At 63.0% G+C, this 22399-nt stretch overlaps 1 protein-coding gene across 1 annotated transcript; it reads right to left on the bottom strand.

Annotated features, from left to right (window-relative positions):
- Positions 1-532: 532 nt before the first annotated feature.
- On the bottom strand, positions 533-22167 carry HUWE1 (HECT, UBA and WWE domain containing E3 ubiquitin protein ligase 1; the record flags this gene model as incomplete). The annotated part of the gene is given in 24 exon segments (XM_088155053.1): positions 533-695; positions 1622-1812; positions 3706-3887; positions 3967-4084; positions 5044-5149; positions 7230-7517; positions 9137-9277; positions 9410-9527; positions 10475-10571; positions 10573-10721; positions 11453-11632; positions 12414-12501; positions 13261-13388; positions 14729-14931; positions 16255-16292; positions 16294-16388; positions 17058-17214; positions 17308-17488; positions 18270-18527; positions 18529-18828; positions 18830-18858; positions 20831-21373; positions 21375-21432; positions 22065-22167. Coding segments are annotated over 24 exon segments (3854 nt in total), but the record flags the coding sequence as incomplete, so codon positions are not given.
- Positions 22168-22399: the final 232 nt, after the last annotated feature.

Here is a 22399-nt window from a genome sequence, read left to right as displayed (position 1 = left end):
CGCCACAACCGACATGGCGGCGACAGCGCCACGGCCACGCTCAATATGGCGGACAACTTCACACCTCCCCCCCCTTTTGGTGCCACACCAAACATGGCGGCTCCCGCGAGGCTCCCACCCTGCCACACCCAAGATGGCGGCCGGCCCCGCCCTTCCCCCCCCCCAAGAACGACCGGGACTGCCCTTACCAAGAGTGCACTTTTTTATTCCTTTTTTTTTTTTTTAACTTTTTCTCTCAGTTTTGGGGTGGGGGGGAGGGGCTGAACTTCTTATTTATAATTTCAGGGGCTCCCCCCTTTCACCATCCCCGCCGCCCCCCGCCCCCCCCCAGCCCCCAACACGGGGGGAAGGGGGTGAGGGGGGGGGGGGGCGGGAAGGGGGGAACCCCCCAACCCTCCAACAGAGCAAAAAAAAACCCCCCCCTCTCCCCAAACCGGGACCAGAGGAAAAAAAAAAAAAAAACAAAAAAACAAATTTAAAATAAAATAAAACTAAACCCCGAAAAAAAACAAAACAAACCAAAAAAAGCCAATGGAACCAAAAAATATATATATATTTATAGAGCCCCTGCGGGGGGTCGGGGCAGCCCCCCCTAGGCCAGCCCGAAGCCCTCGGAGCACTCCTGGATGGCCAGCAGCAGCATGTGCCGCAGCTTCTCGTAGCTCTCGTAGGCCGGCAGGTCCAGCTGGTTGAAGCTGGGGACACACCCGAGTCATTGTCACCTCCCCCTGAGGGCCACTGCTGTCCCCAAGTGCCGCCCTGTCCATGTCCCATGTCCCAGCTCTGTCCCCTGCTCCTTTGGCTGTGTCCCCCATCCCGGTGTCCTCACCTGTGTGTCCCCAGTGCCACCTCACCTGTGTGTCCCCCTGCCACCCCTTTATGTCCCCCTTTGTCCCAGGTGTGGGTGGAGGGCGGTGGAGGCCGTGTGTCCCCGTGTCCCCTCACCAGGTGTGTGCCGGGGGCAGGTACGTGGTTCATGTCCCCCCTGTCCCCCCGTGTCCCTTGACCAGGTGTGAGCCGAGGGCAGCGCTCAGTGTCCCCCCCAGTGTCCCCATGTCCCCCCCGTGTCCCCCCAATGTTGTCCCCTCCGTGTCCCCTCACCAGGTGTGAGCCCAGGGCACTGCTCAGTGTCCCCGTGTCCCCCCCATGTCCCCCTGTGTCCCCGTGTCCCCCTCATGTCCCCTCCACGTTCCCCTGTCCCCCCCATGTCCCTTTGTGTCCCCGTGTCCCCTCACCAGGTGTGAGCCCAGGGCACTGCTCAGTGTCCCCCCCATGTCCCCCAGTGTCCCTTTGTGTCCCCCCCGTGTCCCCTCACCAGGTGTGAGCCCAGGGCAGCGCTCAGTGTCCCCGTGTCCCCCCATGTCCCTTTGTGTCCTCCCGTGTCCCCTCACCAGGTGTGAGCCCAGGGCAGTGCTCAGTGTCCCCCCCGTGTCCCTTTGTGTCCCCCCCGTGTCCCCCCGTGTCCCCTCACCAGGTGTGAGCCGAGGGCAGTTCTCAGTGTCCCCGTGTCCCCCCGTGTGTCCCCAATGTCCCCGTGTCCCCTCACCAGGTGTGAGCCGAGGGCAGTTCTCAGTGTCCCCGTGTCCCCCCGTGTGTCCCCAATGTCCCCGTGTCCCCTCACCAGGTGTGAGCCGAGGGCAGCCGGTCGGTGGATCGGTCGTCGCGGTGGATCTGGAATTTCTGGATGCCGTTCATGCCCTCGAGGGCGGCGAATCCCTGGAGCGGCACCTTGGACGTGCCCGTCACGAACTGCAGGAACTTGGCCCGGTCGGCCTGGTCAAAGGAGCGCAGGGCACGCCAGAACCACTGGATCTGGGGGGGACACGGCGACAGTGAGACACCGGGGTCACCTGCAATCACCCCAGGATCTCCTGGGACCCTGCAGAATTCCCAGAACCTCCTGGGATCCCCTGGAATCACCCCAGGATCAAACCCAGAACCTCCTGAGATCCCCTGGAATCACCCCAGGATCAAACCCAGAACCTCCTGGGACCCCAAAGAACCTCCTGGGATCACCTGGAATCACCTCAGGATCAAACCCAGAACCTCCTGGGACCCTGCAGAATTCCCAGAACCTCCTGGGATCCCCTGGAATCATCCCAGGATCCCCCTGGAACCCTGCAGAATTCCCTTTGGAATCGCCCCAGAACCTCCTGGGATCCCCTGGAATCATCCCAGGATCAAACCCAGAACCTCCTGGGACCTTGCAGAATTCCCAGAACCTCCTGGGATCTGCTGGAATCCCCTGGAATCCCCCCCACCAAAGGACCCAGCCCCACCTGGATGGAGTTGCCCTGATACCTGGAATCCTCCCTGAACCCCCTGAAATCCCCCCAGAACCCCCTTGAACCCCCTGAAATCCCCCCAGAACCCCCTTGAATCCCTTGAAATCCCCCCAGAACCCCCTGAAATCCCCCCGAACCCCCTAAAACCCCCCCGAGACCCCCTCCCCAAAGGGTCCCAAGCCCCCCACCTGGATGGAGTTGCCCTGGTACCTGGAATCCCCCTTGAAGCCCCTGGAATCCTCCCTGAACCCCCTTGAATCCCTTGAAATCCCCCCAGAACCCCCTGAAATCCCCCCAGAACCCCCTTGAATCCCCTGAAATCCCCCCAGAACCTCCTGAAATCCCCCCAGAACCCCTCTGGAACCCCTGAAATCCCCCAGGACCCCCTTGAATCCCCTGAAATCCCCCCAGAACCCCCTTGAATCACTTGAAATCCCCCCAGAACCCCCTTGAATCCCCTGAAATCCCCCCAGAACCCCCTTGAATCACTTGAAATCCCCCCGGAACCCCCTAAAACCCCCCCGAGACCCCCTCCCCAAAGGGTCCCAAGCCCCCCACCTGGATGGAGTTGCCCTGGTACCTGGAATCCCCCTTGAAGCCCCTGGAATCCTCCCAGAACCTCCTGAAATCCCCCCAGAACCTCCTGAAATCCCCCCAGAACCCCCTTGAATCCCTTGAAATCCCCCCAGAACCTCCTGAAATCCCCCCAGAACTCCCTTGAATCCCCCTTGAACCCCCTGAAATCCCCCCAGAACCTCCTGAAATCCCCCCAGAACCCCCTTGAATCCCCTGAAATCCCCCCAGAACCTCCTGAAATCCCCCCAGAACCCCTCTGGAACCCCTTGGAATCCCTCCAGAACCCCCTGAAATCCCCCCAGAACCCCCTTGAATCCCTTGAAATCCCCCCGAACCCCCTAAAACCCCCCCGAGACCCCCTCCCCAAAGGGTCCCAAGCCCCCCACCTGGATGGAGTTGCCCTGGTACCTGGAATCCCCCTTGAAGCCCCTGGAATCCTCCCTGAACCCCCTGAAATCCCCCCAGAACCCCCTTGAATCACTTGAAATCCCCCCAGAACCTCCTGAAATCCCCCCAGAACCCCTCTGGAACCCCTTGGAATCCCCCCAGAACCCCCTGAAATCCCCCCAGAACCTCCTGAAATCCCCCCAGGACCCCCTTGAAATCCCCCCAGAACCTCCTGAAATCCCCCCAGAACCTCCTGAAATCCCCCCAGAACCACCTTGAATCCCCTGAAATCCCCCCAGAACCTCCTGAAATCCCCCCAGAACCTCCTGAAATCCCCCCAGAACCACCTTGAATCCCTTGAAATCCCCCCAGAACCCCTTTGAATCCCCTGAAATCCCCCCAGAACCCCCTAAAACCCCCCCGAGACCCCCTCCCCAAAGGGTCCCAAGCCCCCCACCTGGATGGAGTTGCCCTGGTACTTGTGGTACTCGGTGTTGGCCTTGAGGTCGTCGATGTCGATGGTGGGCAGCCCCGAGATGAGCAGCTCCAGCTCCTGCTCCGTGAAGATGGAGATGAGGCGCTTGGGGATGATCTCGTAGAAACCTTCCAGGAACGCGGCCAGCTGCTTCCGGATGGCACCTGAGGGGGTTTTTTTTGGGGTCAGGGGGGTCCCCGGAGCACCCCCCGGACTCCCCCACCCCCGGAGCACGATGCTCACCTGTCATGCGCATCTGGCACACCAGGTGCACGTACTCCTTCTTGTTCTCCTCCGTCACCAGCACGTTGGCCCCGTTGGGCTTCAGGTCCCGCACCTCGCACACCCCGAATTCCTGCACCTGGGGGGGCGTTCCTGAACCTCAAACAACCCCAAAAACCCCGAATTCCTGCACCTGGGGGGGCGTTCCTGAACCTCAAACACCCCGAATTCCTGAATCTCCAACACCCCGAATTCCTGAACCTCAAACAACCCCAAAAACCCCGAATTCCTGCACCTGGGGGGGCACTCCTGAACCTCAAACAACCCCAAAAACCCCGAATTCCTGCACCTGGGGGGGCGTTCCTGAACCTCAAACAACCCCAAAAACCCGAAATTCCTGAATCTCCAACACCCCAGATTCCTGAACCTCAAACACCCCGAATTCCCCAAATTCCTGCACCTGGGGGGGCATTCCTGAACCTCAAACACCCCAAATTCCTGAACCTCAAACACCCCGAATTCCTGAACCTCAAACAACCCCAAAAACCCCGAATTCCTGCACCTGGGGGGGCGTTCCTGAACCTCAAACAACCCCAAAAACCCCGAATTCCTGCACCTGGGGGGGGCGTTCCTGAACCTCAAACACCCCGAATTCCTGAACCTCTAACACCCCGAATTCCCCAAATTCCTGAACCTGGGGGCACTCCTGAACCTCAAACACCCCGAATTCCTGAACCTCAAACACCCCAAATTCCTGCAGCTGTGGGGACATGAGGGGGTCAGAAGGGTTCTGTGCCCCTGGGGGGGGTCCCAGTGCTGGTTTTGGGGGTCCCAGGGAGGTCCCAGTGATGATTTTTGGGGTTCCCTGTGCATTTGGGGTTGTTCCAGTGCTGATTTTGGGGGGGTCCCAGTGCTGATTTTGAGGGTCCCAGTGCTGATTTTGGGGTCCCACTGCTGATTTTGAGGGTCCCAGTGCTGATTTTGAGGGTCCCAGTGCTGATTTGAGGGTCCCAGTGCTGATTTTGGGTGTCCCAGTGCTGGTTTTGGGGGTCCCAGTGCTGATTTTGGGGTCCCAGTGCTGGTTTTGGGGGTCCCCACCTCGGTGCTGAAGGTGAGGTCGTAGCCCAGCGTGGAGACGTCGTTCTCCAGCAGGTACACGAGGCCCTGGTAGAAATGATAATCCTCGCTCTCCATGTCCGTGTACCTGGGGGGACCAAAAACAGGGTGAGAAACCACGGGGAGCCCCAAAAACGGGGTGAGAAATAACGGGGAGACCCAAAAATGGGGTGAGAAATGATGGGGAGATCCAAAATTGGGGTCAGAAACAATGAGGAGACCCAAAAATGGGGTCAGAAATGATGGGGAGCCCCAAAAATGGGGTCAGAAACCACGGGGAGCCCCAAAAATGGGGTGAGAAATGATGGGGAGACCCAAAAACGGGGTGAGAAATGATGGGGAGACCCAAAAATGGGGTGAGAAATCAGGGGGAGTGCCAAAAATGGGGTGAGAAATGATGGGGAGCCCCAAAAATGGGGTGAGAAACCACGGGGAGACCCAAAAATGGGGTGAGAAATGATGGGGAGACCCAAAAATGGGGTGAGAAATGATGGGGAGACCCAAAAATGGGGTCAGACCCTGCCAGGGGTCCAGAACCCCACAAATGCAGTTCCACCCCCCACTCTAATGGGGTCCAACACCCCAAAAATGACTCCAAACCTTCTGAGGGGGCTGCAGCACCCCAAAAATGACTCCAGCACCCCAAAAATGAGTCCAGCACCTCACAAACACAGTCCCACACCCCATAAATGCAGTCCCACATCTCTCTAAGGGTGTCCAGCACCCCATAATTTATTCCAAACCTTCTGAAGGGGCTCCAGCACCCCAAAAACAAATGACCCCAGCACCCCGCAAACACAGTCCACGCTTCTCTGAGAGACTCCAGCACCCCAAAAATGAGTCCAGCACCCCCTAAACACAGCCCCACACCCCTTAAATGCAGTCCCACATCTCTCGAAGGGTGTCCAGCACCCCATAAATGATTCCAAACCTTCTGAAGGGGCTCCAGCACCCCAAAAACAAATGACCCCAGCACCCCACAAACACAGTCCACGCTTCTCTGAGAGAGTCCAGCACCCCAAAAATGGCTCTGGCACCCCCCAAACACAGCCCCACACCCCTTAAATGCAGTCTCACACTCCTCTAAGGGTGTCCAGCACCCCATAAACAGAATGTCCCATCCTTCTGAGGGGCTCCAGCACCCCAAAAATGGCTCTGGCACCCAATAAACACAGTCCCACATCTGTCTAAGGGTGTCCAGCACCCCATAAATGAGTCCAGCACCCCCCAAACCCACTCCCAGCCCCCCAGGACCAGCCCCTTACCGCACGGACTTGCCCAGGATGTGTTTGTAGAAGGAGCGGGTGAAGTAGCACTGCAGCACCCCAAAAACGGCCCCAGCACCCCAAAAATGGCTCTGGCACCCCCCAAACACAGTCCCACACCCCATAAATGCAGTCCCACATCTCTCGAAGGGTGTCCAGCACCCCATAAATGATTCCAAACCTTCTGAAGGGGCTCCAGCACCCCATAAATAAATGACCCCAGCACCCCAAAAATGACCCCAGCACCCCACAAACACAGTCCACGCTTCTCTGAGGGGCTCCAGCACCCCACAAACACAGTCCCACACCCCATAAATGCAGTCCCACATCTCTCTAAGGGTGTCCAGCACCCCATAAATGATTCCAAACCTTCTGAAGGGGCTCCAGCACCCCACAAACGCCTCCAGCACCCCACACACACACTTCCACCCTACCTATAAGGGTGTCCAGCACCCCGTAAATGGCTCCAGCACCCCACAAACACAGTCCCACACCCCTTAAATGCAGTCCCACATCTCTCTAAGGGTGTCCAGCACCCCCCAAACCCACTCCCAGCCCCCCAGGACCAGCCCCTTACCGCACGGACTTGCCCAGGATGTGTTTGTAGAAGGAGCGGGTGAAGTAGCACTGCAGCACCCCAAAAACGGCCCCAGCACCCCAAAAATGGCTCTGGCACCCCCTAAACACAGTCCCACACCCTAAATGCAGTCTCACACTCCTCTAAGGGTGTCCAGCACCCCATAAATGACTCCAAACTTTCTGAAAGGGCTCCGGCACCCCAAAAATAAATGACCCCAGCACCCCACAAACACAGTCCACGCTTCTCTGGGGGGGCTCCAGCACCCCAAAAATGGCTCTGGCACCCCCCAAACCCACTCCCAGCCCCCAGGACCAGCCCCTTACCGCACGGACTTGCCCAGGATGTGTTTGTAGAAGGAGCGGGTGAAGTAGCACTCCAGCAGCCGGTTGTCGTACACGGCCTTGGCCACGATCCTGCCCACGAACTTGAAGTAGCTCAGGTGGTTGGGGTTGCAGTGGCTCGAGGGGTTGATGGTGTAGGTGACGCGGTCGCCGGGGGACGTGCGGAACAGGGCGTACATGGGGTTGAACATCTCGCGGGAGATGATCATGTACCACTCCCGCAGCAGCCCCCCGGCGTCCTGGCCCTCCTCGCCCTCGAACACGATGTACCTGGGGGGGCGGGAGGGGGGTTTGAGGGGGTTTGGTGGGTGGTTGAGAGGGTGGAGGGGTGGGTTTTGGGTGTCCCAGGGGGTGTTTTGGGTGTCCTGGGGGTGTTCTGGGTGTCCCAGGGGGGTGTTTCGGGTGTCCCCGGGGGTGTTTTGGGTGTCCCAGGGGGTGTTTTGGGTGTCCCGGGGGTGTTTTGGGTGTCCCCGGGGGTGTTTTAGGGTGGTTTCATGATGATCAGGAGGTGTTTTGGGTGTCCCAGAGGGTGTTTTGGGTGTCCCAGGGGGTGTTCTGGATGTCTCAGGGGTGTTTTGGGTGTCCCCGGGGGTGTTCTGGGTGTCCTGGGGAGTGTTTTGGTTGTCCCAGAGGTGTTTTGGGTGTCCCAGGGGGTGTTTCAGGTGTCCCAGGGGTGTTTTAGGGGGGTTTGAGGAGGGTCAGGAGGTGGGGTCAGCCCCCCGCCCCGGCGTCCTGGCCCTCCTCGCCCTCGAACACGATGTACCTGGGGGGCGGGAGGGGCGTGGAAGTGGTTTAGTGGGTGGTTGAGAGGGTGGAGGGGTGGTTTTGGGCAAAATTCTGGGGGAAATTGGAGGGTTTAGGGGGATATGGGGAGGATGGAGGGGTGTTTTTGGGTGTCCCAGGGGTGTTTCAGGGGGGTTTGAGGAAGGTCTGTGGGTGTCTGTGGGGCTTGAGAGTTGTTTGGGTGTCCCAGGGGGTGTTTTGGGTGTCCCAGGGGCTGTTTTAGGGGTCCCAGGGGGTGTTTTAGGGGTCCCCGAGGGTGTTCTGGATGTCCCAGGGGTGTTCTGGGTGTCCTAGGAGGTGTTTTGGTTGTCCCAGGGGTGTTTTTGGGTGTCCCAGGGGGTGTTTCAGGTGTCCCAGAGGGGTTTGAGGAGGGTCAGGAGGTGGGGTCAGCCCCCCCCCGGCGTCCTGGCCCTCCTCGCCCTCGAACACGATGTACCTGGGGGGGCGGGAGGGGGATTGAGGGGGTTTGGTGGGTGGTTGAGAGGGTGGAGGGGTGGTTTTTGGGTGTCCCAGGGGGTGTTTTGGGTGTCCTGGGGGTGTTCTGGGTGTCCTGGGGGTGTTTTAGGGAGGTTTGAGGAGGATCAGGAGGTGTTTGACAGGCTGGAGAGGTGTTCTGGGTGTCCCAGGGGGTGTTTTGGGTGTCCCAGGGATTATTTTGAGTATCCCAGGGCACATTTTGAGCATCCCAGGGAACATTTTGAGCACCCAGGGCACATTTTGAGTATCCCAGGGGACATTTTGGGTATCCCAGGGCACATTCTGAGCATCCCAGGGCACATTTTGAGCACCCAGGGGACATTCTGAGTATCCCAAGGGACATTCTGAGTATCCCAGGTGACATTTCGAGTACCCAGGGGACATTCTGAGCATCCCAGGGGCCATTCTGAGCATCCCAGGGATCATTTTGAGTACCCAGGTGACATTCTGAGCATCCCAGGGCACATTTTGAGTATCCCAGGGGCCATTCTGAGCATCCCAGGGATCATTTTGAGCATCCCAGGGATCACTTTGAGCACCCAGGTGACACCCTGAGCACCCAGGTGACACCCTGAGCACCCAGGTGACATTCAGGGGCTCCCCAAGAGCTACGTGAGAGGCGCTCTCACAGGCGATTCTTCATCTCCTCGGGCGATTTTCGGTGCAGCTCCCGGTAGGAATCCTCGAAGACGTGATCGCGCCGCACGTGCACGGCCATGTCCTCCTTGCGCAGCCCCTCGTCCAGGCGCTCCAGCTCCTGCCTGAAATACCTGGGGCACCCCCCAAAAAAAAAAAAAAAAACCACAAAAAAAGGGGGTGTCAAGAGTTGTTGGACACACCAAAAAAAAAAAAAAAAAAAATCCATTTGTGGGATAATCTCCCAACCCCAAAGCGTCACGGACTTGCGCTTGACGTCGAAGTCCAGCACGCGGATGTAATCGACCAGCACGGCGAAGGGGCCGTCGGCCAAGTGGGTGGTGGATTGGCGAAGGATTTGGTTCAGCACCGTCCTGTGGGTCTCTGGGGAAAGGGGGAGAAGGGAAAAATTAAAAAAAAAAGGGGTTGGGAGTGGTTAAAAATAGGGGGATCCCAGCCGGAATGGGTTTTTGGAGTGGGGGGGTTTGAGCGGAGTTGGGAGAGGGGAGGGGAAGGGGGGGGTGAGAATTTCTTGGATTTGTTTTTTGCACAGGTTTGGGGTTTCCTCCAAAATCCCTCTCCAAAGCCTTGGGGGTCTCCCCAAATTTCCCCTCCTCAAAGCCTGGGGGTTCCCACAAATTTCCCCTCCTCAAAGCCTTGGGGTTCCCACAAATTCTGCCTTCCCAAAGCCTTGGGGTTCCTCCCAAATTCACCCTTTTTCCCCCAAAAATCCCTCCCACTGCCCCCCCAGACCCCTCAAACGCCCCTCCCAACACTCTCAAACCCCTTCCCCACTTTCCCAATCCCTAAAACTCCCCCAAAACACCTCCCCAGTACCCCCCAGTGCCCCCCGGCCCCCCCAAACCCCTCCCCACTTCCCCAACCCCCAAAACCCCTCCCAGTGCCCTCCCAGTCCCCCCAAACCCTTTCCCCACTTCCCCAACCCCCCAACCCCCCCCCCCAAAACCCCTCCCCAGTACCCCCCAGTGCCCTCCCAGTGCTCCCCAGCTCCCCCAAACCCCCTCCCCACTTCCCCAACCCCCCAAAACCCCTCCCCAGCGCCCCCCCAGTATTCCCAAACCCCTTCCCCACTTCCCCAACCCCTCAAAACCCTCCCCAAAACCCCTCCCCAGTACCCCCCAGTGCCCTCCCAGTGCTCCCCAGCTCCCTCAAACCCCTTCCCCACTTCCCCAGCCCCCCAAAACTCCCCCCAAAACCCCTCCCCAGTACCCCCCAGTGCCCTCCAGCTCCCCCAAACCCCTTCCCCACTTCCCCAACCCCCCCAAACCCCCCCCCAAAACCCCTCCCCAGCGCCCCCCGGCCCCGCTCACCGGCGAAGCGCAGGAATTTCTGCGTGTCCGGGGGCAGGCTGGCCGAGATGTGCATGGCCGAGGGCTCCCGGGAGAAGAAGGGGTCGAGGGCCGAGGGGGGTGGCGGGGGTGAGGGGCGCTGGGGACAGCGGCGGGGGCTCGTCCTTGATGTGGGCGAGCTGGCTCTCCCGCGTGTCCCGCACCGGCGGGCGGCTCTCGCGCTCCGTGGCGTGAACCAGGAAAAACGCCTCGACGGCCGGCTGCAGGACTGGGGGGGCAAAGTGTGGGGTCAGGGACATAGTGTGGGGTCAGGGGGGTGGGAATGGGGTGGGAATGGGGTCAGGGGGGTGGGAACGGGGTCAGTGTGGGGGGAATGGGGTCAGGGACACAGTGTGGGGTCAGTGGGGTGCACCAGGAAAAACGCCTCGATGGGCGGCTGTAGGACTGGGGGGGCAAAGTGTGGGGTCAGGGGGGTGGGAATGGGGTGGGAATGGGGTCAGGGGGGTGGGAACGGGGTCAGTGTGGGGGGAATGGGGTGGGAATGGGGTGGGAATGGGGTCAGGGGGGTGGGAACGGGGTCAGTGTGGGGTCAGTGGGGTGCACCAGGAAAAACGCCTCGATGGGCGGCTGCAGGACTGGGGGGGCAAAGTGTGGGGTCAGGGGGTCAGTGTGGGGTCAGGGACACAGTGTGGGGTCAGTGTGAGGGGAATGGGGTCAGTGTGGGGTCAGTGGGGTGGGAATGGGGTCAGTGTGGGGTCAATGGGGTGGGAATGGGGCCGGGGGTCAGTGTGGGGTGAATGGGGTCAGTGGGGTCAGTGTGGGGTGAATGGGGTCAGTGTGGGGTCAGTGGGGTGGGAATGGGCTCAGGGGACAGCTTGGGATATGGGGGGGCAGTGTGGGGTCAGCTGGGTGGTGTGGGATGGGGGGGAGGGTGTCACCCCTGTGTTTTCGGGGTCCCCCCCTGTACTTTTGGGGTCCCCAGGATTTGGGGGGGCGCACCGAGCACGGCGTGCTGGTCGTGGGACTCCTCGAGCTCCTTGAGGCACTCGCCCAGCATGTCCCACAGCTCGTCCAGGCTCAGCTGCTCGCTCAGCAGGGGCAGCTCCGGGGGTCGCTCCTCCCGGTCCCGGTCTCGCTCCCGGTCCCGGTCCCGGTCCCCGCCCGGCGCCGCCTCGGGGCCTGCGGGGGGACACGGTCAGGACACGGCCGGGGGAGGGTGACACAGACAGGGCACCCAATACAGCCGGGGGAGGGTGACACAGACAGGGCACCCAATACAGCCCCAGGGACACCCCAGGGACACCCAACACAGCCAGGGACACCCCAGGGACTCCCAGGGACACCAAACACAGCCAGGGACACCCCAGGGACACCCAACACAACCGGGGACACCCCAGGGACACCCAAAACAGCCCCAGGGACACCCAACACAGACAGGGCACCCAACACAGCCAGGGACACCCCAGGGACACCCAACACAGCCCCAGGGTCACCCCAGGGACACCCAACACAGCCAGGGACACCCAACCAGGGACACCCAACCCAAACAGTGACACCAATCCAACCAGTGCCACCCACTGCAGTCATACTGGGATGGCCCCGCACCAGCACCAGGGCAGGGGGGATGACCCCCAGTGGTGGCACTGGGAGGTGACTGGGTGGCACTGGGCCATACTGGAGAGTGACTGGGCCACACTGGAGGGTGACTGGGCCATACTGGAGAGTGACTGGGTGGCACTGGGCCATACTGGAGGGTGGCTGGGTGGCACTGGGAGGTGACTGGGTGGCACTGGGCCATACTGGAGGGTGGCTGGGTGACACTGGGTGGCACTGGGCCATACTGGAGGGTGACTGGGCCACACTGGAGGGTGACTGGGTCATACTGGACGGTGACTGGGTGGCACTGGGAGGCGACTGGGTGGCACTGGGCCATACTGGGCCGTACTGGGGGGGTTCTCACCCACGTCCTGCGGGGCGGGCGAGGGCTGGTCCACGTCCATGGGCGACTCCTCGCGCCGGGGGGCGGCGTCCGCGGGCCCGGCCTCCGACTGGGGGGGACGGCGGCGGCTTTAGGGGGGCCGGGACCCCCCCCCTGGACAAACCCCCAGAGCCCCCCCGGGCCGGGGGGACCCCGAAAATGGGGAGGGGGAGGGAGGGGGTGGGGGGGTGGGAGCCGCGGGGGGAGGGGAGGGAGAAGCGGGAGGGGGATGGGGAGAGGGAGGAGGAGGAGGAGGAGGAAAGTGAGAATGATGATGATGATGATGATGGGGAGGGGCAGGACATGGAGGGAGGAAGGCTGCGGGGGAGGGGGAAGAGGACGAGGATGAAGATGAGGAAGGCCAGGGATGGGAGGATGAGGAGGGGGCAGGAGGAATCCGAGGAGGGGAGGATGAGGAGGATAAAGAGAGAGGGAGGAAGGGGAGGGACAAGGACGAGGAGCAGGGGACAGAAGAGGGACGAGGATGAGGATGATGAGGAGGAGGCAGAGGAAGATCAGGGACGGGAGGATGAGGATGATGAGGAGGAGGCAGAGGAAGATCAGGGACGGGAGGATGAGGATGATGAGGAGGAGGCAGAGGAAGATCAGGGATGGGAGGATGATGAGGATGATGAACAGGAGTCAAAGGAAGGTCGGGATGGGAGGATGAGGATGATGATGACGAGCAGGAGGCAGAGAAGGGTCAGGAACGGGAGGATGAGGACGGCAAGCAGGAGGCAGAGGAAGGTCAGACAGCACACACAGGAGCAGGAGGAGGAGGATGAGGAGGAGGAGCAGGGCAGGGGTGGAGGAAGGCGGCCGTGCTAACCGTGTCTCCCTGCTGCCGCCTCCGGGCCCTCTGGCCCTCACGTACCATTTGTATGATGGCGTCGGCCTCGGCCTCCAGCTGCCGGACGGCGGCCTGGATGCTGCCGGCCGCCCCCAGCCCCGCGGCGCCTGCGGGCACAGCGCCGTCAGTGGGGGGCACCGGGGGCACCGGGGACACTGGGGACAGTGGGGGGCACCGGGGGCACCGGGGGAAATGGGGGGCACAGGGGGAAGCGGGGGGCACAGGGGGATGTGGGCAGAAGGGAGTAGTGCGGTCAGTGCGGTCAGTGGGGTCGGTGGGGTCAGGGGTGGTCAGTAGTGGTCAGTGGGGTCAGTCAGTGGAATCAGTGGGTCAGGGGGGGTCAGCGGTCAGCAGGGGTGGTCAGTGATGGTCAGTGGGGTCAGTCAGTGTGGTCATTGGGCTCAGTGGGATGAGTGGGATCAGTGGGCTCAGTGGGGGTGGTCAGTGGTGGTTCAGTGGGGTCAGTGGTCAGTAGTGGTCAGTGGTGTCAGTGAGTGGGGTCATTGGGCTCAGTGGGATTGGTCAGTGGGCTCAGTGGTCAGTGGTGCTCAGTGGTCAGTCAGTGGTCATTGGGCTCAGCGGTCAGCGGTCAGTCATTGGTCAGTCAGCGGTAAATCAGCGGTCAGCAGCGAGCAGTCAGTGGTGGTCAGCGGTCACTGGTCACTGGGCTCAGTGGTCAGCGGTCATTCAGCGGTCAGTCGTTGGTCATTCAGCGGTCAGTCATTGGTCAATCAGCGGTCATCCAGCGGTCAGTCATTGGTCATTCAGCGGTCATTGAGCGGTCAGTCATTGATCATTCAGCGGTCAGTCATTGGTCAGTCACTGGTCAATCAGCGGTCAGTCATTGATCATTCAGCGGTCAGTCATTGGTCAATCAGCGGTCATTCAGCGGTCAGTCATTGGTCATTCAGCGGTCATTCAGCGGTCAGTCATTGGTCAGTCGTTGGTCATTCAGCGGTCAGTCATTGGTCATTCAGCGGTCATTCAGCGGTCAGTCATTGGTCATTCAGCGGTCAGTCATTGGTCAGCGGTCATTCAGCGGTCATTCAGCGGTCAGTCATTGGTCAATCAGCGGTCATTCAGCGGTCAGTCAGTGGTCATTCAGCGGTCAGTCATTGATCATTCAGCGGTCATTCAGCGGTCAGTCGTTGGTCATTCAGCGGTCAGTCATTGGTCAGCGATCAGTCAGTGGTCATTCAGCGGTCATTCAGCGGTCATTCAGCGGTCAGTCATTGGTCAATCAGCGGTCATCCCGCGGTCAGTCAGTGGTCAGTCGTTGGTCATCCCGCGGCCATCCCGCGGTCAGTCAGTGGTCATCCGCGGTCAGTCAGTGGTCATTCATCGGTCATCCCGCGGTCATCCCGCGGTCAGTCAGTGGTCAATCAGCGGTCAGTGGTCAGTCAGCGGTCATCCCGCGGTCATCCCGCGGTCATCCCGCGGTCATTACCCAGGCGGCCGGGCTGCTTGGCCTTGCGGTGCGCCCGGCGCGTGTCGTCGCGCAGCTGGATGATGACCTGCAGCACGCGCAGGAAGAAGCGCTGCGTGGACGTCTTGGAGGTGAGCACCGACATGGAGGGCAGCTGCAGCTCCCGCCCGCCCAGGGCGCGCTTCTGCGACGCCACGATCACCACGCTCTCGGCAGTGTCGAAACTGCGGGCACGGCGGCGTGAGGGGACGGACAGGGGACGGACAGGGGACAGACAGGGGACGGGGGACGGACAGGGGGACGGGGGACAGACAGGGGACAGACAGGGGACAGGGGACAGACAGGGGACAGGGGACAGACAGGGGACAGACAGGGGACGGGGGACAGAGTGGGGACAGACAGGGGACATGGGACAGAGTGGGGACATGGGGACAGACAGGGGACGGGGGACAGACAGGGGACAGCGAGGGGACAGCGAGGGGACAGGGGACATGGGGACAGTGAGGGAACATGAGGGAGGTGAGGGGACAGGGGACAGCGAGGGGACAGGGGACATGGGGACAGAGTGGGGACATGGGGACAGGGTGGGGACAGGGGACAGGGTGAGGACATGGGGACAGTGAGGGGACAGTGTGGGGATATGGGGACAGTGAGGGAAGCAGAGGAATTCCAGGACAGCGGCCATCACCAGGGACCCCGGACAGGACAGGAGGGGACAGTGATGCCCAGGAGTGACAGTGGTACCCAGGAGGGGGACAGGAGGGGACAGTGATGCCCAGGAGGGGGACAGTGATGCCCAGGAGGTGACAGTGGTGCCCAGGAGGTGACAGTGATGCCCAGGAGGGGACAGTGGTGCCCAGGAGGGGACAGTGGTACCCAGGAGGGGACAGTGATGCCCAGGAGGTGACAGTGGTGCCCAGGAGGGGACAGTGGTGCCCAGGAGGTGACAGTGATGCCCAGGAGGGGACAGTGGTGCCCAGGAGGTGACAGTGATGCCCAGGAGGTGACAGTGATGTCCAGGAGGGGACAGGAGGTGACAGTGATGCCCAGGAGGGGACAGTGATGCCCAGGAGGGGACAGTGGTGCCCAGGAGGGGACAGTGATGCCCAGGAGGGGACAGTGGTACCCAGGAGGTGACAGTGGTGCCCAGGAGGTGACAGTGGTACCCAGGAGGGGACAGGAGGGGACAGTGATGCCCAGGAGGTGACAGTGGTGCCCAGGAGGTGACAGTGGTACCCAGGAGGGGACAGGAGGGGACAGTGATGCCCAGGAGGTGACAGTGATGCCCAGAAGGTGACAGTGGTGCCCAGGAGGGGACAGTGGTGCCCAGGAGGGGACAGGAGGTGACAGTGATGCCCAGGAGCGGGACAGTGGTGCCCAGGAGGTGACAGTGGTGCCCAGGAGGGGACAGTGGTGCCCAGGAGGGGACAGTGATGCCCAGAAGGTGACAGTGGTGCCCAGGAGGTGACAGTGGTGCCCAGGAGGTGACAGTGATGCCCAGGAGGGGACAGTAGCCAGCGCAGCCCCCGGGGTGGCCGGGCACTCACCGGCTCTGCATTTTGCCCTTGAGTTTGGCGCTGGGGGGGCTGCTCCTCGGGGAGCCCCTCGGGGGACGGGGCCTCGAGCTGAGCCCGGCGCTGCTGCTCCAGGTTGTACTCACGGAGCTCGGCCAGCAGCGTCCCTGCGGCGGGGGTGGCATGGGCTGGGCTGGCACCACGGACCCCCACTGGCCACACGGTGACACCCACTGGCCACAGGGTGACCCCCACTAACCCCCACTAACCCCCACGGTGACACCCACTGACCACAGGGTGACCCCCACTAACCCCCACTGGCCACAGGGTGACACCCACTGACCCCCCACTGACCCCCACTGGCCACAGGGTGACACCCACTGGCCACAGGGGTGACACCCACTGACCACAGGGTGACCCCCACTAACCCCCACTGGCCACAGGGTGACACCCACTGGCCACAGGGTGACACCCACTAACCCCCACTGACCCCCACTGGCCACAGGGTGACCCCCACTGACCCCCCACTGACCCCCAGTGGCCACAGGGAACCCCCACTGGCCACTGGGCACCTCTGACTCATCCACCTGGGACCCCCCCCCCACTGCTCTGATGGCCCAGACCCTCCCCAGACCCCTCCCCAGACCCCTCCCCACCATTCTGGTGACTCAGGGCCCCCCCAGACCCACCTGGGACCCCTCCCCAGCCCCCTCAGACCCCCCCCCTCAGTGATCTGGTGGCACAGGACCCCCCAGACCCCTCCCCAGACCCCTCCCCAAGATCCCCCAGGACCCCTCCCCAGCCCCCCCGGGACCCCTCCCCAGCCCCCTCCTCACCGATCTGGCGGCACAGGGCCCCCCCGAGCTGCCGGGCCCCGCTGAGCAGCAGCCTCAGCAACCGTGTCCCTTGTCCCCGCGTCCCCCGCGACAGCTGCAGCAGCACATTGGCCGCGTCCTCCAGCCCCTCCTCCGAGCACGAGTGCGATGTCAGCACCTGCGGGTGGCACGACGAGGTGGTTGGGGACACCTGGGGACACCTGGGGACAGCAGGACACCGCCCCCCGCCAGCGTGACCCCACCCTGGTACCTCCACGGAGAGCTGGAGCTGGCTCTCGGTCAGGCCCGTGGCCGCCAGCCGGGAGTCGGGGCCACCCTCGGGGACCTTGGCAGGGGACTTGGAGCTCTTGCAGGGGCTGGGGACACAGGGGACACGGTGCTGGGGGTGGCGGCAGTGGGTGGGAGATGGCACCGAGGCCATTGTCCCCCCCCTGCCCCAACCCTGCCAGTGCCTGTCGTGTCCCTCTGTGTCCCTGTCACCGTGTCCCATCCCTGTCATTGTGTCCCTGTCCCCGTGTCCCATTTCTGTCACTGTGTCCCATCCCCTCCATCGTGTCCCTGTCACCGTATCCCAACCCTGTCACTGTGTCCCATACATGTCCCATCCCTGTCATCGTGTCCCATCCCTGTCATTGTGTCCCTGTCCCCGTGTCCCATTTCTGTCACTGTGTCCCATCCCTGTCCCCATGTCCCATTCCCCATATCCCACCCCTGTCCCCCTGTCCATCCCCGTCCCCATGTCCCCGTCCCCATGCCGAGCCCCATCCCCCTGTCCCTTGTCCCCATGTCCCCCTGCCCATCCCTGTCCCCGTGTCCCCACACTCACCCGCGGTCCCTCCAGCCATTTCCACTCTGTCCCTGTCCCATGTCCCCCTGTCCCCCTGTCCATCCCTGTCCCCGTTTCCCCATGTCCCCACACTCACCCGCGGTCCCTCCAGCCATTCCCACTCTGTCCCTGTCCCCATCCCCTTGTCCCTGTCCCCATGTCCCCCTGTCCCCATCTCCCTTGTCCGTGTCCCCATCCCCATCCTCCTGTCCCCCATCCCTGTCCCCGTGTCCCCCTGTCCCCCTGCCCATCCCTGTCCCCGTTTCCCCGTGTCCCCACACTCACCCGCGGTCCCTCCAGCCGCTCCTCCTCCTCCTCCTCCTCCTCCTCCTCCTCCTCCTCCTCCTCCTCCTCCATTCCCCGCCTGTCCCGGGGGGCTCGCGGGCGCTGTCCCCATCCCTGTCCCCACGCCACCCCCCTCCAGCGGGCGGGGCGGGCGCGGGGGGGGCCGGGGCTCCGTTTTGGGGCGCTGCCCCCCCTCGCCGGCCTTGCCCCCCTCGGGGAGGGCGATGGAGATGAGGGACAGGAGGCGCAGCAGCTTCTCGGTGAGGAGGGGGCTGCGCCGGATCACCCCGTGCGACAACATGTTCATCAGCTGGCCCAGGGGCGACGCCTCCAGGCCACCCCCGGCCACCTCGGCTCGGGCCACCCCCGCCGCCCCCCGCCCGCGCTGACCCCTTGCCCTTCCGGCTCACGTTCATGTTGTCCAGCTTGACCAGCAGGTCCCAAAAATCGGTGGACAGCGAGCCGGACTGGGGGGGTAAAGCCGGGGAAGGGGCGCCCGCGGTGGGTGCCGGGGCGGGTGTGGGGGTCGTTGTTGAAGGGGGAGGGGGTGGAGGTGCCGGTGGGGTCTGGGGGGGTGCTGGGGGTGGGCAGGGGCTGCCCCCGGATTTGGGGGGGCCGCCGCGGTCGCGCTCCGGGTCGCTGCTGGTGGGGGTCTCGGCCTCGCTGCTGGGTGAAGTGGCTGGGGAAGACCTGGAGGGGATAAAGGGGGGGGGGGTGTTGGTGACCCCAAAAAAACCCCCAAAATCACCCCCAGAGTCCCCTGTTCCCCCACCCCAGGAGGCCCCACACAAATTTTGGGGACCCCCCCATCCCAAAACCACCCCAAAATCCTTTTTCCCCACTATCCCAGGAGGCCCCCACACAAATTTTGGGGACCCCCCCATCCCCAAAATCACCCCAGAGTCCCCTGTTCCCCCACCCCAGGAGGCCCCACACAAATTTTGGGGACCCCCCCATCCCAAAACCACCCCAAAATCCCTTTTCCCCACCATCCCAGGAGACCCCACACAAATTTTGGGGATCCCCCCCATCCCCAAAATCACCCCAGAGTCCCCTATCCCCTCCCCCCCAATTTTTGGGGATCCCCTCCCATTTCCAGGTGATGCTCCTGGTGCCACTGGGAGGGACCCCAAGTGTGGGGGTGGGTCCCCCCGACCCCCAAAAACCTGTGGGGGGGGTCCCCAGCTCCCCACAGAATGTTCCAGTGACCCCCAGTATCCCTTAACGTGCCCTGGTGCACCCCAAAATCACTCAGGGAACCCCCCCAGAAACCCAAAAATGGGCTCCAGCATTCCCAAATTCCCCCTGAGGAACCCCAAACCACCTTTTAACGCCCCCCAAAAAATCAAGGAACATCTTAGAAACCCCGTAATAGCTCTAGTGCTCCCAAATTTCCCCTGAAAAGCCCCAAACCACCCCCACACGTGCTCCAGTGCCCCCCAATCCCCCCACACGTGCCCCGGTCGCCTCCCCGGTCACCCCCCACACATGCCCCAGTTACCCCCCCGGTCACCCCCCACATGCCCCAGTTGCCCCCCACTTCCCCCAGATGTGCTCCAGTGCCCCCCAAAACCCCTCCAGGAACCTCCCAGTCACCCCCACGACGTGCTCCAGTGCCCCCCAATTCACCCCACACGTGCCCCAGTCGCCCCCCAGTCGCCCCCACACATGCCCCAGTTACCCCCCCGGTCACCCCCCACATGCTCCAGTTGCCCCCCCACTTCCCCCAGATGTGCTCCAGTGCCCCCCAATTCACCCACACATGCTCCAGTGCCCCCAAAAACCCCTCCAGGAACCTCCAAGACACCCCCACACGTGCTCCAGTGCCCCCCAATTCACCCCCACACCGTGCTCCAGTCGCCCCCCGGTCACCCCCCACATGCCCCAGTTGCACCCCAGTCGCCCCCACACATGCCCCAGTTACCCCCCCGGTCACCCCCCACATGCTCCAGTTGCCCCCCACTTCCCCCAGATGTGCTCCAGTGCCCCCAATTCCCCCACACATGCTCCAGTGCCCCCCAAAACCCCTCCAGGAACCTCCAGACACCCCCCACACGTGCTCCAGTGCCCCTTAATTCCCCCAGATGTGCTCCAGTGCCCCCCAATTCACCCCACACGTGCTCCAGTCGCCCCCCCGGTCACCCCCCACATGCCCCAGTTGCCCCCCACTTCCCCCAGATGTGCTCCAGTGCCCCCCAAATCCCCTCCAGGAACCTCCCAGTCACCCCCCACCCGTGCTCCAGTGCCCCCCAATTCCTCCACACGTGCTCCAGTGCCCCCCAATTCACCCCACACGTGCCCCAGTTGCCCCCCAGTCGCCCCCACACATGCCCCAGTTACCCCCCCGGTCACCCCCCACATGCCCCAGTTGCCCCCCACTTCCCCCAGATGTGCTCCAGTGCCCCCCAAAACCCCTCCAGTTGCCCCCCAGTCACCCCCCACACGTTGCCCCAGTGCCCCCCAATTCCCCCATACGTGCCCCAGTCGCCCCCCGGTCACCCCCACACGTGCTCCAGTTGCCCCCAGTCGCCCCCCCCACGTGCCCCAGTCGCCCCCCGGTCGCCCCCCCACGTGCCCCGGTCGCCCCCACACGTGCCCCGGGTCGCCCCCCGGTCGCCCCCCCCCCCACGTGCCCCAGTCGCCCCCCCCGGTCGCCCCCCACCTTGGCCAGCTGGATGAGGGTGTCCAGGACGTGCCGGCACACCACGGGCGCGGCCTGGGGGTGGATGTGCACGGCGGAGCCGGCGGCCGCCGCGTGTTTCTCGGTGTGCTTGCGCCCGGGCGCCCGCTGGATCTGGAAAATGTTCGTCCTGCAGCCCAGAGCCGCGTCCATGGACACGGAGAGCCACGACAACTGCCCCGAACTCCTCGACTCCATGCGGTGCAGCAGGTCCAGCCCGCGGGGGGGTTCGGCGGCAGAGCCCGGACCGGCGCGGGCGGCGCCGGCACCGGTACCGGCACCGGAACCGGCGGCGGCGGCGGCACCGCCGCGGCCACGGGGTCGCTCCTCGGGGGTGCCGCGGGGGGTCTCGAGGCACAGCTCGCTCTCGCTGGAGCGCTGCAGGATGGACAGGAGGCTGCGGACCACCCAGCCCCGAGTGGGAGCGTGGTAGCAGAGGTTGCGCAGGACGCGGTGCAGGCGGCTCGTGTTCAGTTTGGGCTCGTCCACGAAGAGCAGCACCAGCAGGCACGACAGAGCCTCGTGGGTCCAGCAGGAGGCGGCCGCGGAGGCGGAGGAGGCTGTCCACGCTGCTGCCGGCCGGTCTGGGGACAGGGTGATAGCCAAAAGTGACCTGAACTGGCCCAAAACCAGCCCCAGACTGACCCCAAACCAACCCCGAACTGCTCTGTCCACGCTGCTGCCGGCCGGTCTGGGGACACGGTGATAGCCCAAAGTGACCTGAACTCGCCCAAAACCAGCCCCAGACTGACCCCAGACTGCTCTGTCCACGCTGCTGCCGGCCGTCTGGGGACAGGGTGATAGCCCAAAGTGACCCGAACTGGCCCAAAACCAGCCCCAGACTGACCCCAAACCAACCCCGAACTGCTCTGTCCACGCTGCTGCCGGCCAGTCTGGGGACACGGTGATAGCCAAAAGTGACCTGAACTGGCCCAAAACTACCCCAAACCAACCCTGACTGCCCTGTCCACGCTGCTGCCGGCCGGCCTGGGGACAGGGTGATAGCCAAAAGTGACCTGAACTGGCCCCAAACTGACCCAAAAGTGACCCAACCAGAGCACTGAACCAGCCCCAAAGTCGCCCAGAACTGACCCCAAATCAGCCCCAGACCATTAGTGACCACTGACCATTGGTGACCCCCCCCACACTGCCCATTGGTGACACTGGCCATTGGTGGCACTGACCACTGGTGGCACTGGCCACTGGTGGCACTGACCTGCTGTGGGTGCCGGTGCCCCCCATGTGGAAGGTGCCCCCCCTCTGCACCGCCAGCCGCGTGTACTGAACGCCGCGGTTCCCACTGAGCCGGCTGGTGAACGCTGCGGGGACAGCGACAGGAGTGTCACACCGGGGACAGCGACAGCAGTGTCACACAGGGGACAGCGACAGGGACAGCGACGGCAGTGTCACACCGGGGACAGCGACAGCGACAGCAGTGTCACACGGGGGACAGGGACAGCGACAGCGACAGCAGTGTCACACCGGGGACAGCGACAGCAGTGTCACACGGGGACAGCGACAGGAGTGTCACACGGGGACAGCGACAGGAGA

This window comes from Sturnus vulgaris, chromosome 34, assembly GCF_052056855.1.
Source record: "Sturnus vulgaris isolate bStuVul1 chromosome 34, bStuVul1.hap1, whole genome shotgun sequence".
NCBI classification, from domain to species: Eukaryota; Metazoa; Chordata; class Aves; order Passeriformes; family Sturnidae; genus Sturnus; species Sturnus vulgaris.
This window is presented reverse-complemented; position numbering and strand designations above follow the sequence as displayed.